Source organism: Ostrea edulis, chromosome 7, assembly GCF_947568905.1.
Source record: "Ostrea edulis chromosome 7, xbOstEdul1.1, whole genome shotgun sequence".
Lineage (NCBI taxonomy): Eukaryota > Metazoa > Mollusca > Bivalvia > Ostreida > Ostreidae > Ostrea > Ostrea edulis.
Genome location: NC_079170.1, coordinates 46,139,466 through 46,160,142, shown reverse-complemented (window position 1 = coordinate 46,160,142; position 20,677 = coordinate 46,139,466). Strand labels below are relative to the sequence as shown.

The window sequence follows — 20,677 nt, the reverse complement described above, 5'->3', positions numbered from 1 at the left end:
AGACTATTTTTATAACGAACGATATAAGCGACTGAAATGGCCGACGAGGAGAAGCTACCAGTTAACGATGCACAAATTCAAGGAAAGCAACCTCCTACACAGGGCACAACGGGTGAAATGTCGCGCCCTAATAATCTACAGCGCATTGCACAGAAGAAAGCGATGGTCAAAAATTACTCAAGGACGAAAAAGTTGGAGAAACTGGCCGTGTATTCGTCCTGCAAGGTTCATATTTTGTCAACATATGTAATTTTAAACTACAGCATTTGTTATATATTTAATCTTAGAGCTATCCAAAAAGTTTTCATCAATCCATTGCAACGTGCAACAGGAAACATATCCCATTATCAGTTTCAAAGTGCAGAATTGGTTAAATTTATGATATTGCCAATTTTAAATGTATCATTTATTGACTATATGGAGGATCAAGAGTTGGATAATGATTATTAAGTCAGAAATGGTCAATTATCTGCATTATTTACAAAACCATTCTAGTCATTTCAAATGATGCATGTTTGAGTGTTTAGTGGATACCTTATTTCAGCATCTCAGAAAGATGTGGCTACCATATTATTATGCACTATCAAACTTCCCGTCTCCTGCTCAGTCAGCCATATTTGAAATACTGCGTCTGAAACTGTGACGTCACGGGTATTCTATTTATCTCGCTTCTGTTTCTTTCTATTAGGATATGGTACATGCGCGAGGGCTATCGAAAATTAGTCTATTTTTAAATGGATGCGCACACATCAGATTCCGAAAGAACACAAAATGTCGAGCCCGGTGGTATGAAATTAAGTCTGATCGTGCGAGAAAATTTTTATCTACGGTAATTTAAATTCGAATCAGTTGACTTCCGCTAGTTTTTTCAGTTCAAATCGTGATAAAAAATATATATTTGCAGAATTTTATTGCTCATTAATGGAATTTTGTTGAATAAAACGATAATTTTTTCATGGTTATAGAGGATACGTAGATTCTTTTGGTATTTTTTTTGTGGGGGTACACGTTCGTATTACAGGTTACACTTTGACTGAAAATCACAAGTCTGGCACAGAAAAATGACATAATGAAGTAATGTGCTGAATATTTTAACAACATGAGGAACAATACAAATTAATCTCATAAACACATTGCCCCCAGCTGCGCAGACGACTGCAAAATTGTTAATACACGAAATATCACATATATGAACAAGATCCCTTATTGCTCAGAACTGCACTGCCAGCATTCACTGAGGAAGTAGGAGGGGGGGGGATATATATATATATATATATTGTATAGTGTAATAAATTTTCTCTCCCTCTCTTATATCATTTGCTCACACATGTACACACTCAAATATATATATATATATATATATATATATATATATATATATATAAATATATATAGATCTATATAATATATAAAACAGAAATAGTACACATAAATTATTATATATAGACTATATAATATATATTATATATATATATATAGAAAATACTGCACTAAAACCAACATGCAACACTCAGAGATCAGTATATTAAATATGATATATGGTATAAAAAGTCAAATTAGTATATATACTCAATTGACTTTGATATTTCTAATATATATCTCTGTGTGTGTGTATGTATAACATCAAAAGTTAATATAGTATACTCATTTGACTTTGATGTTCCCATTATTTTAAAGATATATATATATCAAGTCAATTTAGTATACTCGATTGACTTTGATATATCTATTGTTATTATTATTGTGTGTGTATATATACAATATACATATATATATACAAATATATATAATACACATATATATCTGTATATATATGATATCAAAAGTCGATTTAGTGTACTCAATCGACTTCAATATTCCCATTATTTTAAGTTATTACCTTGAAAATATGTCTTAAAGGGATACCTGTTTTTTCTTCCCCCTTTTATCTTCAAATTTTGTTTTTTACCTAGTGTATTTTCATTATGCTATACATGACCAGACCTGGTGTCAATTACTTTAAAATGTAACGCATTAAATTACAATTACATTGGAATTTTCACCTTTACAATTACTGTTACTTTCATTCATATAAGTAATTAATTAAATTACAATTACTTTGGTAAAGTAATGAATTACATTACACATTACAATGCAAAAAAAAAAAAAAAAATACAAAGAAAATTCATGAACACAAATTATTTGAAATTAACTTTTAAATCAGATTGTGATTAAGTATAAATGACCATTGACTGAACACATTAAAAGAATGTTTTTATTTGAAAGAATGTATTTTTTTTTTAAATAAATGGGGGGTATCCACATTTCAGATGCCTGTGGTAGCTGCTGCATGCAGTATAACATTCTGCATGTATACCCTCTAAATATTGGAGAAAAGTTGCATATACATCTAATTTGAAAAGTATGTGAATACTACTTATCTTTCACCATACATCTTGATGACTGAATTTCAAGTTCATATAAATTTTCTAAAGAATCTTATATTTATAATTTTAAAAGTTGTGTCCGGAGGAAAAAGTTTTCATCAAGATATTTGGTAAAAGATGAGAGTTGTCTGTACTTCTCATTTGAGTCTGAGCACACATATATAAATAATATATAGGTGGTTTGAGACCCAAGATGGACATTTAAATGTTGTAAATCAGTGTGTTCATATGCATACACTTAAAATAATCCTTGTTTATAATGGAAAGTATTGTTGCATATATACATACTAATTTGCTACATTGTGTAAAAACAAATAATGAAAAGGACAAAATCTATTCAAAACTTTATTTTTTCTACAGAAATGGAGCATGAATTAAAGTTAAAGTGTATGTGTAGGCTCTGTGGAGTGAAAATTCCCATTAATTCCAAGTCTCATCCCAAAGAAAACTTCAAAGCTGCAATCACCTCCCTTTATTATATTGACATTGACAGTGACTCTGTGAACATTCATCCTCCTGAAATTTGTACAGCATGTAGACTACGACTCACACGACATTTTCTACAACAACAAAAGTAAATATAAGAACAGATATCAAATGTAAATCCCCTCTGCATATAGACTAGATACAGCTACATCTATGCATGTTCATTTTCATGAATTCTTGCACATTATTACACTTATAATTTGTGACACTGTATTACACAATCTCCTCTAAAACTAATATATCATCAATAAGTTTTAAAATAATCGTCAAATACAGCTTACCTTGTCTGTAGAGGGCTCGAGAGAATAGCGCGCGGCTATAGCGAAAGTAGGGCTCGACGTTCTTGCAACCGGAAATACGGTAAAGGTTATTGCCCCTACGCACGAGTTATCGTTCTTTGCAGGAGACGGCTTATATAACGGAAGTTTGATAGTGTTATGTATACCAATGAAGGGCTTTCAATATGCAACAAATTTCAGTGTTCTCAATCAAGATTAGATAGCATTGATTGTTATTAACCCAAACAGAGCAGCATACACTATGTTTTCACTGATGACTGACAGTTTCTGACTTTCAGATTGAAAAAGTGTTATATTATAACTTGATTTTTTAGACGGAAAATTGTAAGTGCAATGGTTGGAAGAACCCAAATCCCCCTCCAACGCCTCCCAGAGTCGATGTATCACAGCCATTGGCCAATCTCACAGACCCTTGTAGAAGCTGTAATCACACACTGAGTAAGTAAAGTCCTGTTCATGTTTTGACAGCTGTAATGGAAGAGTTTTCAGTGATACAGTTGCTGTATTAGCGATAGCTTTGATTAAGGGTTAATCTAGACACATTAATACTTTTCATGTTCTCCATCGTTCCTAGCTTTGTTGAAGCAACCGTCGTGCTTTTTGAGTATTTATGTAGTAAGCTGAAATATTTCTGATAAATTTCTGCTTGGTGCCAGTTTGGAAGTCATGATAAATCTAAGGCATCGACAATCAATGTTAATAATAATAATAATCATGCAAATTTTTTGTTTTAAATCATATACACATAGAAAGCAAAAGCACTTCTCACCTTTCATGTATATTAGGAAGATGCTGACGATGTTGATGAGATAACTCTTCAATTTTTTTTTTACAATTTTCTATGAAATACTTTGTATAAAATGACACATGTCTAAAGTAGGGGACAATTTTTTATGCATACATTAACACATTTTATCATGCAGTCCCCTTCCCCTGCAAAACAAAACATGACAGGACCCATTATAAAATTAATTTATAATTTATATAATCAATAAATTTAACTTTTAATGCAACCAATGTAATTCCTATTTGTAAATTTTTATGGGTTTTGTTCTTAAGTTTTTCTTTCTGCTTTGCAGGTGCCCATGTATCTCATTTAGACAACACACCCGAGGAGGAGCTGAATCGCCTGCTAAGAATCGTTGTGGATGTCGAGAACCTGTTTATGTGTGTTCACAAAGAGGAAGATGCTGAAACGAAACAAGTCTACTTTTTCCTGTTTAAAGTAACTACTACGTACATATCTGAAATAATATCAGCAGGGGTTTGGATAGATAGTCTTTTATATCAAATTTCATATTTATTTCTTTTGATGTAATTTGCTTTATTTGTGTCCCTTTATAATTTTCACAGCTATTAAGGAAATGCATCCTGAACATGAGTAGTCCCACCATAGAAGGACCCCTAGGAAGCCCTCCATTTGAAAAACCCAGTATAGCCAAGGTTTGACCTACAAGTGTTTCTTGTTCCCATTATGATATTGATGTTACTATGTTTGAACACGTCCTGGACTTATAGTAATTGTAAATTTAATGTTATTCTGCCAGAATCTAACTTTTCTGTGTTAAATACAAATGTGCTGTAAATCACTTGTATTTTGCAATATCATATTTCCACAATTTTGCCTTTGTAGATTTCTTAGCAAGACATAGTTTTCATTTACATTTGATTTTAAAATTTCTAATTTGTCTAATAAATTTCAAATTGTCCCAGATCTACAGGACATAATGTCTGGTGGGTGCTCTTTTGCCAACTCTGCCCAGGTTTTAGCAGAGAGAGAATCTGTAGATTCTTACGGTTTTAAATGAAATGAATATAAAACAGACTTTTCCTGCAATGTTAGACATATCTGCATCATGATTACTTAGCGGTTTATTTTGATTCACCATTATTGTGACTAGGGCTGAAACGATTCACCAAAATATCGACGATACTGTTCAATATAAACGCTCGATGCAATGTTCGATTCATTGCCTTGATATTCGATACGTTTAATACAAACGGGTTCAGTAAAATACATCAGGCTCAGCCTGTACTTGTTATTTTTACCTGCATGAGGGACAAAATAGCGTTGAATAAAGTTCAGAATGTTGTTTGCCTTGAGGTTGACAAAAATGATAATAAACTTTATCAGTTTAAACTACAGAGGCAACAGGTATCTTACCGTTTGGCAGTTTGGGAACATTTTGCTTTTAAGATTATGATTTAGAATCTTGGTAATTAATTTTTTCTTCAATGTAACTTATTTATTTAAAATATTGGTTTCTTCTGTAAATTGTATCGTATTGAAATTATTGAGTCGTGGCATAGGTTGCAATATGTATCGTATTGTGACAATAGAATTCACCATTGTGACCATGTCTGGCAGACCAATCATAAATACACTATATGTAGTGTAATTGTTTCAATGGGAGAAAAAAGAGAACTTAAAGTACTTTGATAGAAATTCCGCTGATTTTCTGTGGCCATGGACTTAGCATGCAAATAATGATGTGTACAGTACTGAATTCCCCTGTATAAGGGATTTACAGCATGTCATTCTGTAAATAATGTTTTGCCTCCACGCGTCTTTCCTAAATGAATTATCATTGTGAAATTCAGAGCATCAATTTGTCACCACAGCATATAAAAGTCTAGAAATCCTTATGAAAAATGCAAGAATAAGTAGTGTAATTATTGTTCATTATTTATGGTTCATTCTGACAGGGAGTGACAAATTTTGTGGTGTACAAATTCGGACATCTAGCACAACGTGAATGGCAGACGATGTATGACCTGGCTAAGATGTTTCTCCACTGTTTAAATCACTGGAAGTTGGAAACGCCGACCAGTCGCCAACAGCATGCTGGTACAGAGGACATGCAGACCTATAAAGTCAACTACACAAGGTGACCTGACTTGGATTTCTCGTAAAAATCTCAAACTTAAACAATTTTTAGTTTTCTTTTATTAGAGCAGTCATTTGAGTATAATCTTTCCTTTTAAATAAAACTATGCATGTTAAACTTGATTTTTTGTTCCATGTTCAACCGAGAAAATAGCAAAATGTTGTACTCATACATTCACATAATTTTGCAATGTTGGTTGGATTATCATGCCAATAGAATGACTCTGTAGAATAGAATAATACTCCTTAAAATCCTGATTTAATGATGAGTACAGTGTACATATATTGTGAAGTTCTTGTAAATTCCTAAAAAATCAAAATTCAAGTGTGTTTCCTTTGATTCTTGCTGATGTTACAATATATATGATGCACACTGAATTATGGGTAATTAGCAATTCAAACATATATTGTTGTGAAACTGATTGATGTTTGAATGACCTATATTTACATTTCCTATGTTTTGGCCTTCATTATAATGATAGCCATATCCTCTTGGGTGTGATGCAGTTGTGAACAATGTACATTATGAATCTTGATAAATATAGTAAGTCTATTTCAATTATTAAGAATTCGGACAGAAATGATAGTAGAATGTAAATATAAATTTCATTTTTGAAAATACATGAGAGTGTGAATTACAATACTTCACATCAGTACTTTCCATGAAGCACTAACATGCATCATGAGGTATGCTGGCGTGAAGCATCACAGTTCAAACCCTCATGTATTTTCAAAAATAAAAATTTATTTCTTATGATTATTGTGCCCCCTTGCATATGTATATTTAATGTAGTAGATGTCTATCGATAGACGAAGCAATGGCATCAGTATGAATTAGAGATTGATTTTATTTTTTGACTGGAATATTTGTGTCCCTTCAGATGGTTGTGTTACTGTCATGTTCCGGCATTCTGTGACAGTCTGCCGCGGTATGAGACGACCCTGATCTTTGGCAGAACGGTACTGCGCTCGGTGTTCCAAACCATGAGGAGACAACTCCTGGATAAATTTCGGGCCGAGAAGGAGAGGATGCCTCCAGAAAAAAGAACGCTAGTTCTTACTCACTTCCCAAGGTGAGTGTTGGGGCTTTACAAAGCTTTTCTTACTCATTTCCCAAAGTGAGTATCACTCACTTCCCAAGGTGATGTCATAGCTTTACAAAACTTTTCTTACTCATTTCCCAAGGTGAGTACTTCCCAAGGTGGTTAAAGTTTTTGGTTGCAGTTTTTTGTTGTTGGTTACAGGTTTTTGTTGTTGGTTACAGGTTTTTGTCGATGTTGGAGGAGGAAGTGTATGGCACTAACTCGCCAATCTGGGACCCCGACTTCTCACAGAATGCTGCCAATGTAGCCGGTTCACCACCAACCACACGTAAGTTACAAACACCACCAACCACACGTAAGTTACAAACACCACCAACCACATGTAAGTTACAAACACCATCAACCACACGTAACTTACAAACACCACCAACCACACGTAAGTTACAAACACTGCAGTAATCACACAGATACAAACACCACCAACCACATGTAAGTTACAAACACTGCAGTAATCACACAGATACAAATACCACCAACCACACGTAAGTTACAAACACCACCAAGCACACTTAACTTACAAACACCAGCAATCACACTGATACAAACACCACCAACCACACGTAAGTTACAAACACTGCAGTAATCACACAAATACAAACACCACCAACCACATGTAAGTTACAAACACTGCAGTAATCACACAAATACAAACACCACCAACTACACGTAACTTACAAACACCACCAACCACACGTAAGTTACAAACACTGCAGTAATCACACAGATACAAACACCACCAACCACATGTAAGTTACAAACACTGCAGTAATCACACAGATACAAACACCACCAACTACACGTAACTTACAAACACCACCAAGCACACTTAACTTACAAACACCAGCAATCACACTGATACAAACACCACCAACCACACGTAAGTTACAAACACTGCAGTAATCACACAAATACAAACACCACCAACCACATGTAAGTTACAAACACTGCAGTAATCACACAGATACAAACACCACCAACTACACGTAACTTACAAACACCACCAACCACACGTAAGTTACAAACACTGCAGTAATCACACAAATACAAACACCACCAACCACATGTAAGTTACAAACACTGCAGTAATCACACAAATACAAACACCACCAACCACATGTAAGTTACAAACACTGTAGTAATCACACAGATACAAACACCACCAACTACACGTAACTTACAAACACCACCAACCACACGTAAGTTACAAACACTGCAGTAATCACACAGATACAAACACCACCAACCACATGTAAGTTACAAACACTGCAGCAATCACACAGATACAAACACCACCAACCACATGTAAATTGCAAACACCAACATCCACTCATAACTTACAAACACCACCAACCACACGTAAAATACAAACTCCACATATACACACATAGTTACAAACACCACATATACACACATAGTTACAAATGCATAGAGTATCAACCAAGTATCAGAAAGTTACATTAAAAATGAAAAAAGTACAAAACCAAGAAAATGTTCAAAATAAAATTTATGAAAGTCCTACTTCCCAATATTAGTACTTGGTTTAAAAAAAATTGCTTGCAAATTCACTAGGTACAGAATTTTTCTGAAGGAGGGATTCCTAAAATTATTCTGATGGAAAGAAAGCCATAAGCAAATAAACAATGTAAATGTCAGTCTAAAAATTTGTTGTGCATGTAGTTTGTGTTATTTTGTGCTTATCTGCATGCCAGCTTAAAGTCAAGCTTATCTTGTTATATTTCTGGAATGTACAATTTTGTTGATTTTTATTTACAATAGCCACCACCCCATCATTAGCTACAGGTGTTAGTGGTTTGAGTCGGTTCCTGTCTATTGGGCCACTGCCAACTACGCCCACGACCAAGGAGGCAGCAGAAAATTTCACCTCCATCAATCTCAGCCCGGGGGTGGTGGGAGCCAGACGGTCATCCAGATCGGACACAGGTGAGGTATTATGGGAAATCTTCTGAAAACCTGGTGGTCCAGTTTGTAAGATTTTTCCCTGGTGTTCATAGTAATTATTTCGCATGTTTTTGTTGGAATACTGTACTTTTCCATTATTTCGAAAAGCGGTCAATTCAAGATTTGGTATCTTTTTGCCAAATACTAAAAAAGGGATACTGTAATCAACTTTTAACTTTAATACTTGTGATTATTTTGTGTTACAATTCTGTTGTACACCAAACCTGGACATGTCCCCAAGTGTCACAAATATTTCGTAAAACGAGGGGGGGGGGGGGGGGGGGATTTAGTGCAGAATGCAAAACATTAAACTTTCCAGAGAAAGCATGTTAAGTTTAAGCAGATTATATCATAGAGTGAGCAAGTGCTGTAGTGTACTATAATGTGGAGTTGTATAAATTGATTCGTACAGGAAGTTCTGAGTTGAAACGTAAACTTGAGGAATCCTTTGGTCCTGAGGATATCAAGAGGAAGAGGATCGAGGGAGATGTTTCCTCAGATCTTGTGACCAACATTGTGTCGACTATCACGGAACCGGAGCAGATGGTGGGGCCAGATGTAAGTATATTGGTGTATGTAAATATAAACATGTATTACTAAGTAAAGATGTACACACCACTGAAACAGGACTTCCTGAAAACCATCAGTGCTGTATGTCATTATTAACTTTTTATGCTTCTACACCAATTTCCAATGTTGTAAACAGAGTAATTTGTGTGATGTGTTTTTATCTATTTGCAGTGTATTCATATGCTAGTTACTGTAGTATGTAAGTCTGTTATCCTACTGATTCAGATGAATATTGTATGGTAATGAGAAACTCAATGTGAAATAAAACTGCAGGGTTTCAAGTCCCTATTTATTCTTATATTTTCCTATAAGCTTGAAGGTTCCTATATTTTTCCTATAAGTCATTAAAATCCCTATAAAGCCCGATATATCCCCCCAAAAAATGACAGCCCAATTTTCAAAAATGATAAAAAAGGGGGGAAAACACCTAAAATCCAGGAGCTGATGCTAGATTGATATATAATTAAATTGTTAGGAAGAGAATAACTATGATGATTGTATAAGAAGTGTCTATTGGCTGGAAAACTGTCCACATCTGAAAGGATTTTGTCTTTGTTTATGTTTAATAATATTTCTTCCCCAGTAAAATACTATGCTTGCTAGATTTTTATGCAGAAACAGTAAAAGAATTTTACAAACTCTTTAATAAAAACCCTATTTATTCCTATAAATCTGCTGTAAATTTGTAATTTGCCCTATAAACTGCTAAAACAAAATCTTATAATCCTAATATTTTTTAGACCAAAAGTGGCTTGACACCCTGTAAAACGCAGGGGGTGTTTTTTTAAAATTATATTTAGACTCCCGATTCGTTTTCTTTGTAGCCCACACTGTTCCCGGCCCATGTGTGTATGTGTGGGGTTGTTGTTTAGATTCTGATTCCATATCTTGTAGCCCACACTGTTCCCGGCCCACGTGGCCCGTGACGAGGCAGCCAGGCGAGAGGAGAATAAGGGTGTGATTGAGTTCCATGTGGTCGGTAACAGTCTCAGTAAGAAGCCCTCCAAACAGACACTGGTCTGGCTCATCGGCCTTCAGAATGTTTTCTCCCATCAATTACCGAGAATGCCCAAGGAATATATCACCAGGCTTGTGTTTGATCCGTAAGTTCATGACTTAGACACATAACTTAGACACACAACTTAGACACATAACTTAGACACACAACTTACTAGACACATAAGTTAGACACATAAGTTAGACTTATAACTTAGACACATAACTTAGACACATAACTTATAAAAGTTACAATAGATATCATGAATTTTCATGAAATATGATCATTGTTATTGATATAATATGTGATGCATTTACCACATTGAAGGTATTTTTAATGGGTGTAAAACTTAATGAATATGAATGATAAAAATGGATTAGGAATAGTTTTGATGGTTGTCAATAATGTACTAATATGCATTAGAATATTAAAGGGCATAAATTTGATGATTGATCTTATGGTATTTGGAACCTTTTGCCAAAATAGACTATAGTTTGCATCCTGCCAAGAAACAGGCAATTATTGCCTCTGTAACATTTCAAACTTTGATCTTGTTTATAGTGCATACTTGGTTCTGTGTTGTCTTGTTCAGATAATTATTTGGTAAGCACATTGCAATATGGTTTTCAGTTTAGAACAGAATTTTCTGACAGGAATCATGATTGTTTAGCATCACTGTGAATGGATTTTTATGACAGGAATTGTGATTATTTACTATTTATTATTATTATTATTTACCATCACTGTGAATGGATTTTTCTGACAGGAATCGTGATTATTTACTATTTATTATTATTTATTATTATTATCATTATTATTTACCATCACTGTGAATGGATTTTTCGGACAGGAAACACAAATGCCTGGCCCTGGTGAAGGACAATAAAGTGATTGGAGGGATCTGCTTCAGGATGTTCCCCACCCAGGGATTCACCGAGATTGTCTTCTGTGCAGTGACCTCCAACGAACAAGTCAAGGTCAGGAAGCTTACATTCTGTCATTCTCTCTGTACATTTGTATGAACGGTACCATCACAGAGATCTGAATGTCGGACAATCTTTCTTCAGCTGTCAATGTTTTGAGTGTTTTTTGTTGTTTATCCAGGGATATGGTACTCACATGATGAACCACCTTAAAGATTATCACATTAGTCACAGTATTCTGCACTTCCTGACCTTCGCTGATGAGTATGCCATTGGATACTTCAAGAAACAGGTACAGTAGCTATTTAGTACATTAACCAATCAGTACATTAGTTAGGTAAGTAACTATTTAGTACATTAACCAATCGATACATTAGTTAGGTAAGTAACTATTTAGTACATTAACCAATCGGTACATTAATTAGGTAAGTAACTATTTAGTACATTAACCAATCGGTACATTGGTTAGGTAAGTAATTATTTGGTACATTAACCAATCGGTACATTAGTTAGGTAAGTAAGTATTTAGTACATTAACCAATTGGTACATTAGTTAGGTAAGTAACTATTTAGTACATTAACCAATCAGTACATTAGTTAGGTAAGTAACTATTTAGTACATTAACCAATCAGTACATTAGTTAGGTAAGTAATTATTCAGTACATTAACCAATCGGTACATTAGTTAGGTAAGTAACTATTTAGTACATTAACCAATCGGTACATTAGTTAGGTAAGTAACTATTTAGTACATTAACCAATCGGTACATTAGTTAGGTAAGTAACTATTTAGTACATTAACCAATCGGTACATTAGTTAGGTAAGTAACTATTTAGTACATTAAACAATCGGTACATTAATCAAGTAAGTAACTATTTAGTACAATAACAATCGGTACGTTAATCAAGTAAGTAACTATTTAGTACATTAAGTGATCACATTCCAGTATTCTGGGATTCGGTCGCATGACCGTCCATAGTAAGTGTTGTTTTAAAATGAAAATTTATTTCTTATATTACATTTTTGACTGCAATGGCTTTTGTAGAAACTTAGTTTTAGTTTGAGAAAAATGTCAGTGATAACACACAATTCTGCTGCTATAGTTGGATTTGGGTTAGGTCTAGATTATGCTATAGTTAAAGATGTTAAGGTTAGGGTAACCCTAACCCTTGACCTTAGATTGTATAAATGTGTTATAATAAATATAGTGTTAAGTAAATGATTATGTTTATAGAAGTCTCCCAAAATAACAAGAAGTACTGTGAGCAATGCTCACCAAGAATACCCCCTGCTTACCCCAATATCCCAAAGGGTGTTGTTAATAGGTATAAGTTACCTCTTTCCTGAGTGTAAAAAAGAGAGGGCATAACAAAACCTTGTGTAGTCTCTTCTCTAGGAGTGTGCTTAACCTTTGACCTTTTGACCCCAAATTTGATAGGTGGAAAGGATAACATTTAGAGCCCGGAAACCATATTGCTACTTCGATGTCCAGTGTGCTTGACCTTTGACTTTTTGACCCCAAATGTGATAGGGAACATCGTCCCATGGGTAGTCCATATGTATGATATGGTGACTGTAGGTGGAAAGGATAACACTTTAGAACCCGGAAACCATATTGCTACTTCAATGTCCAGTGTGCTTGATCTTTGACCTTTTGACCTCAAAATCGATAGGGAACATCTTCGTCCCATGGGTAGTCCATATGTATGATATGGTGACTGTAGGTGGAAAGGATAACACTTTAGAGTTCGGAAACCATTGCGTCTACAGACGGACAACTTTGTAGCAGGGGGTATAATTACAGTAAAACACACTTACAGCAAACTGCTAGGGACAATTCTGATTTTACATTTTAAAAAAATATGTACATGTATGAAAAGTTCATAATATGTTTTAAACCTACAGGTACATGTAATGAAAATCACTTTGTTTTAAGCGTGCATTCGTTAAAAGTGTGTTCACTGAAACCATGTTTTACTGTATACTGATAGTGTGTATGGTCTATTTAATGTCTGTACTCTTACATGTACATACATGTCATGTACATAAAGCTTGTGATTAGAAACATCGAAATGAAAGATGAACAATTGAATCGATATGTATGCAGGGATTTTCCAAGGAGATAAAATTAGCCAAGTCGGCCTACCTAGGATACATAAAGGACTATGAGGGAGCCACTCTCATGGGCTGTGAGCTGAACCCCAAGATCTCTTACACCAACTTCTCCAGCATCATACGCAAACAGCGAGAGGTAATGCAAGAACAAAATTCAATGTGGCAATTACAGAGTTTTAAAGACTAGATAGATAGTTCACTGATTGTTTAAATCTACCACGTGTACATCTATATGTGATGAAGGAATAGATGAAAACGTCACAAAAGATTTGATTTTTTTTGGAACTTTAGCAATGTTTTACACGTTAGCAGGCATTGTTTACCTTACCCTCTGTCTTAGTCTGATATATCTTGACGTTTTCCTGATTTTTTTATGATTTTGATAATTGCCAGGAAAACGTCAGAACCAGTGCCATTACTGGAAATTTTGCTGCCTCAAGCCAATTTTGAATACTTCCAAGTCGAATTTAATGTTAAACTCACAACTAATCAGTAAAACGATGCTTCTTGTACTTACTGATATTGATTTTATGGGTTCTTTCATCACATAAACAGTCTCTTGAAAACATTTTAACAAACTGTTGAGCTTTGTTTTGAGTCATGTGACTCGTTTACTCAATTGACAGTGAAAATTTGGTTGACTACAATTTTGTGCTTCTGTTATTGAATTTTGGAGTGATATTTTCTTTTAATCGATACATCTATCTTTGTGGTCAGGAAATTTTTCAGTTTTAATAGTGCTGTCAAATTTCCCTGCTTTATTGGACAGATTGTGAAGAAGATCATTGAGAGGAAACAGTCAGAAATGCAGAAGGTGTACCCGGGGTTAAAGTGTTTCAAGGAGGGAGTGAGACAGATTCCCATCGAGAACATACCAGGCATCCTAGACAGGGGCTGGAAACCAGACGTGGATACAAGGTAAAGTGGACAGGGACTAGAAACCAGATGTGGATATTAAGAAGGGAGAGTGGACAGGGGGTGGAAACTAGACATGGATACTAGGTGAAGTGGAGAGAGAGTTTAAACCAGATGTGGATGATAGATAGGGAAAGTGGACAGTGGGTGGAAACCAGATGTGGATAATAGGTAGGGAAAGTGGACAAGAGGTGGAAACCAGATGTGGATGATAGGTAAAGTGGATAGGGGGTGGAAACCAGATGTGGATGATAGGTAAAGTGGACAGGGGGTGGAAACCAGACATAACATTAGGAATGGTGTGGACCATCAAAAACAGAGATGCACAGTTTAGCCCAATAGCTACATGTACATATATATGATATAAAGCACTGAGTACCAGTTTTGTTTACAAGTTACGTAATACATGTACAAATACATACTGCATATATATTGTACTGATGTGTGCTTGTCTATTACATGTAGTAATATTTATGATTTACTAGTTGTACATGTACGTTGTATGTTTGCTTATTCACAGTGCTCACATACTGCATATACAATGTAGCACGGAGCTAATACTGTTCATGTAGCTCTCACTTATGTGATATATATACAAATGCTGAATTCGTGTTTTCTAGAATATGTACACAACTGCAATTTTAAATACATACATAATTAATTATTACTTTTATTATTTTTTGTTCGATATGAATTTACATAGGCCATGGCACAGTTTGATACTCACTCCCCCCCCCCCCCCCCCCCCCACCTCCTGCCAGAAAAAAAGGGGGCTATTTTTATTGAGAAGGAGAACAGTATATTCTGATAGTGAAAAGTAATATTTAGTTTATACATATACGGGTAGGTTACATTATGGTTGGCTAGCTGTTCTAACAAGATAAAGAATAATTATTGTGTTTATTATATAGCTAATAAATAGTCTATTAAAAAATCTGCGTAAAATCTAGAGAATGTTAGCGTTCAATATCCTGAGAATTTATTGAACGCTAACTTTGCATTGCGTAAATCGTGTGCGCCTGAGACATTCTGAGTATGAGCATTCAATATTGACCATATCGTAACGACGTAAACAACAAGCCAAAATGACAGACGACGGTCCTCCGAATCTGACAGAGCTGGTATTTGATATTTACTTAAACAAAATGTTTTACTGTACATAAATTCTCAGGATATTGAACGCTAATATTCTCTAGATTTTACGTAGATTTTATAATAGACTATTTATTAGCTATATAATAATATAGGGTTATTGAACTTATATTGGTGAATATTGGCACGAGTTGGCTGTGAATATGCATGAGCTTGCGAGTGCATTTTAACAGCCAACGAGTGCCAATATTCACCAATATAAGTTTAATAACCCTTTTATTATATAGCTAAAGTATTTAGTTGTTAAATTATATCCCTTTTCACTCAAAATACTCCAAAATAGACGAGAATTCATCAATATTGGCATATAAGGTGAAGGTGTGCAATATCAGTATGCATTTCTTAACTGTTCAATATTAAACCTGTCATTAATGCATGAAGCAAACTGATTTTGTGAATGGGGACATCATAATTTATGTACAATAAAACATTTTGTTTAGATAGATGAATATGATATCAAATACTGGCTCTGTCAGATTCGGAGGACTGTCGTCTGCCATTTTTGCTTGTTTATGTCGTTACGGTAACATCAATATTGAACGCTCATACTCGGAATGTTTCGTGCGCACACAATTTACGCAAAGCAAAGTTAGTGTTCAATAAATTCTCAGGATATTGAACGCTAACATTCTCTAGATTTTATGCAGATTTTATAATAGACTATTTATTAGGTATATAATAATTGTGTTTATTAGGTGTTCAAATGAGATAAAGATTTGTGTTTATTAGGCATTCAAATGAGATAAAGATTTGTGTTTATTAGGTATTCAAATGAGATAAAGAACAGTGTTTATTAGGTATTCAAATGAGATAAAGATTTGTGTTTATTAGGTATTCAAATGAGATAAAGAACAGTGTTTATTAGGTATTCAAATGAGATAAAGATTTGTGTTTATTAGGCATTCAAATGAGATAAAGATTTGTGTTTGTTAGGTATTCAAATGAGATAAAGATTTGTGTTTGTTAGGTATTCAAATGAGATAAAGATTTGTGTTTATTAGGTATTCAAATGAGATAAAGAACAGTGTTTATTAGGTATTCAAACGAGATAAAGATTTGTGTTTATTAGGTGTTCAAATGAGATAAAGAACAGTGTTTATTAGGTATTCAAATGAGATAAAGTACAGTGTTTATTAGGTATTCAAACGAGATAAAGAACAGTGTTTATTAGGTGTTCAAATGAGATAAAGAACAGTGTTTATTAGGTATTCAAACGAGATAAAGAACAGTGTTTATTAGGTATTCAAATGAGATAAAGAACAGTGTTTATTAGGTATTCAAATGAGATAAAGAACAGTGTTTATTAGGTATTCAAACGAGATAAAGAATTGTGTGGTTGGCTAGGTGTTCAAATGAGATATAAAGAATTGTGTTTGGTTCGCTGGCTGTTGAAATGAGATATTAAGAATTGTGTTTAGTAGGTGTTCAAATGAGATATAAAGAATTGTGTTTGGTTCGCTGGCTGTTGAAATGAGATATTAAGAATTGTGTTTAGTAGGTGTTCAAATGAGATGTAAAGAATTGTGTGGTTGGCTAGATTTCAAATGATGTATTAAAGAATCATGCACATTGATTACCTACATGTATATCTAGATAATGTACTACAGTTTTATTATTCATTGAACATGATTGGATTGTCGCTGTTTTTGTGGATGAACAAAGTCACAAAAATCAAATATATATCACATAAAAGAACAGAACAAAGTTTAGCTTTCCACAAATTTGAATATAAATGTCTCTTCTTCATTTCAAGCCAAACCACGGAATCTGATGCCAACAAAATTGATTTAAACTACAGTTACATGTCGATATATTTCAGAATTTGTGTTGATAAGGTATAACTAACTTTGTTTCAGCAAAGACCCACCCACAGATCCTGACCAGCTACACAACATACTGAAGACCATTATACAGCAAGCCAGGGTAAAGTCTTGTTTTATTTTATGTTTGTGATAAGACCATTATACAGCAAGCCAGGGTAAAGCCTTGATTTATTCTATGTTTGTGATTGTCATTTAATAGATAAAGAAATTGATTATATGTGTTCATTGTACGTTGTTGTTAAACTTTCAGAGCCATGCGAGTGCCTGGCCGTTCCTTAAGCCTGTTGAGAAATCAGATGCCCCAGATTATTACGACCACATCAAGTTCCCAATGGGTAAGTGCACCGTACATTATTATGACCACATCAAGTTCCCAATGGGTATGTACAGTGTATGTGTATTTTTTGGCTTTGTCACACAGCATTAAGTAATGAGACCCAACTTTGTAACAGTGGAAAATGATATGCATTGAAATTGGTGTTTTATTTGAATACTTGTATAACATTTCGAATTGCTCAATTCAGGAATGTGTAATATAATTTGCTATTGAAAGAGAAGTTGCTTTTACATTTTTATGAATGTTGAAAAGAAAAAAAAAATGATCAAAACCACCAAGTTTCAAAACCTTTCATGATTCTCAGATCATTGCTGGGATGCTTAAAAAATTGAGATTTTGCATTTTCTCAAACTTGTTGTTATACATGTACAGTTATGTGCCAAATCATAGTTCACCAAAAAAATCTCTATAATTCATTGACAAGTATTTTTTCCTCAAAATGATTTCTGGTCCAATTTCAATAAACATCTCACCATTACAATAGACTCGGAACTGTCATCAGTATTTTTTCATAATTTTGAATTCATTCAATTAAAACAGAGGGAGGAGGAGAGGAACACCAAGATAATTCCCGTTCTCTCAAAATTATGTCAAGAAACTGCTGACCTGTCTGACAATAGCAAACTTTAATTTATTAATATCTGAGAAGAAATTACATCTGTAAAGTTTGATAAAGAATTTTTTTTTTTTTGTGAATATTGTTTTTGCTCGTGATTGCACTGTTGTATGTAGATTTTTATATATCTGTAAATTAATCCCTGTATGTTGCTTATTATCCACTCACAATTCACAGTGAGAGGGGATATAGTAACAGGACTGTTTGTTGTCTGTGGGAGTGTGTGAAACACTGACCTTGTAGACTCTCTAAAGGCCACATTCTTTACTCGATTGATTTCATTCCTCACATTTAGTTTTTTTATCGAGAGGAAGAACACTAATGATTTTGGGGTCTAATGTCAAGGTCATTAGGGACTTCATAGAAAAATCTTTTAGACACTCATTGAAAAGGAATGTGTCCCGCTTTACAGAACTCTTATTATTATTGAATGCTTGTTCCACCTTGGGCTTCTTGAGCAGGTGACAGTTTATAGGAGAACATTGTATTACTGTGGTAAATATTTCAGATCTGAAGACAATGGCTGAACGTCTAAAGAATCGTTACTATTGTCACAAAAGACTGTTTATTGCGGACATGACCCGGATCTTTACAAACTGTAGATCGTACAACAAACCCGATACGGAGTATTACAAGTGTGCCAACACACTGGAAAAGTTTGCAATGGGTAAACTGAAAGACGCTGGTCTCGTGGATAAGTGATGGGTAAACTGAGAGACGCTAGACTCATGGATAAGTGTTGGGTAAAGTCAGAGACGCTGGACTCGTGGATAAGTGTTCGGTAAACTGAGAGACGCTGGTCTCGTGGATAATTCAATTGATGGGTGAACTGAGAGATGCCGGTCTCATGGATAAGTGTTGGGTAAAGTCATAGACGCTGGTCTCATGGATAAGTGATGGATAAACTGAGAGACGCTGGACTCGTGGATAAGTGAATTACACTGCTTTGTAAACAAGGAATTTGTGATGGGTAAATTTAGAGACACTGGACTCGTGGAAAAGTGAATTTCATTGCTTTGCAACCAGAAAAAATTGTGATGAGAGATGCTTGACTTATGGAAATTTTAAAGTGAATTTCAAGGCCGTGTTGCCAATAAGCACTATTATGGTTAAAAAGAGAAATCATTGACTTGTAGGAAAGTCAATTTCATTGTTGTGCCACCAGTAAAATTTTTGATGGTTATAAACTTAAATACAGGATATGTCTGAAAGTTTGTTTCATAGCTGTGCAACCAAAGAAACTGTACATGAATGTAATAATCTTGTACATATCATTTATTGATCAGGGAGTACTTAGCCCTGCATTGAATCTCATGTGACATTAACAAAACTGAGTACATGCCATTTCATTTGATCACATTTTATTTTACGTTGTAATACTTTTGTAATAAGTATCTTGTTTAGACAGGAACAATCCTTTCTTCCACCATTTACTGTGTGTCTGTCATTTTATTGAGTTGACTCGCGTAGTGAGCTACTCCTTCATATCGGGTCCGTCCTGTGGATTTACCTCTTCACTACCACCCTTTTACGCAACTGAATATAGTTTGACTGGTAATGTATGTTAATTGATTTGTCAAACGAAATTATTGCCGTGCACATAAAAATATTAATAATGTCAATGGAACGCACACATTGTTTGTGAAAGAATGTGAAAATATTTTAGAATTGGCATCGACAGCAGGTCTGCAACCGAGTAGAAGGGAGAAGATGAGACTGCAAATAAAGCAGACACTGCATGTCTTTCATTAAGTTCAAGATTTGTTAACATGGTTCTTAAAATTATGTATGATATATTCAAATTTTAGCCAAACGATAATGGTGAAAGTCTTGTGAAGTCTATCGAAATAATATTTTTAATTGCACATGAATATAAGGAGGGGTAGAGACATATTCAACATCTCGCTGCAATCATGATGAATGTTATTTGATTCAAGTAACATTTGGTTAAGCGAAGTCGATTTCAGGACACTATATAATTTACTGAATTCTGTTAACTTTTTACATTCTATGTAACTTTTATTTTTAATTGAGTATATGTGCTTCATTTCATATTTGGTGGAATGAC

The 20,677-nt window shown here is 34.4% G+C and overlaps 1 protein-coding gene and 1 long non-coding RNA gene across 3 annotated transcripts; one reads left to right on the top strand and one right to left on the bottom strand.

Moving 5' to 3' along the window:
- Nucleotides 1–20,042, top strand: LOC125654193 (histone acetyltransferase KAT2A-like). Of its 2 annotated transcripts, none has more exons than XM_048884028.2 (17): nt 1–225; nt 3,526–3,649; nt 4,291–4,436; nt 4,565–4,654; nt 5,918–6,099; nt 6,980–7,171; nt 7,363–7,469; nt 8,978–9,142; nt 9,573–9,718; nt 10,625–10,833; nt 11,578–11,704; nt 11,832–11,942; nt 13,759–13,902; nt 14,536–14,684; nt 17,690–17,756; nt 17,907–17,991; nt 19,118–20,042. In XM_048884028.2, exons 1-17 carry the CDS (start codon nt 37–39, stop codon nt 19,309–19,311), a joined length of 2,427 nt encoding a protein of 808 aa, XP_048739985.2. In that variant the 5' UTR covers nt 1–36; the 3' UTR covers nt 19,312–20,042. The 2 variants fall into 2 exon arrangements, with proteins under 2 accessions (XP_048739985.2, XP_056000530.1); XM_056144555.1 differs by lacking the exon at nt 1–225 and adding an exon at nt 3,321–3,351.
- LOC125654195 (uncharacterized) lies at nt 2,758–3,333 on the bottom strand. The gene is made up of 2 exons (XR_007362239.2): nt 3,194–3,333; nt 2,758–2,986 (listed from the first exon to the last, which is right to left on the bottom strand). It is a non-coding gene; the product is annotated as an uncharacterized LOC125654195 (long non-coding RNA).
- Nucleotides 20,043–20,677: the final 635 nt, after the last annotated feature.

Excerpts from the sequence above, each read along its gene's own strand:
- LOC125654193 (XM_048884028.2), top strand. The coding sequence starts at position 37 with ATGGCCGACGAGGAGAAGCTACCAGTTAACGATGCACAAATTCAAGGA. Across the intron at positions 3,650-4,290 it reads AAGCTGTAATCACACACTGA|GTGCCCATGTATCTCATTTA; the intron begins GTAAGTAAAGTC and ends TCTGCTTTGCAG. Across the intron at positions 9,719-10,624 it reads AGCAGATGGTGGGGCCAGAT|CCCACACTGTTCCCGGCCCA; the intron begins GTAAGTATATTG and ends CATATCTTGTAG.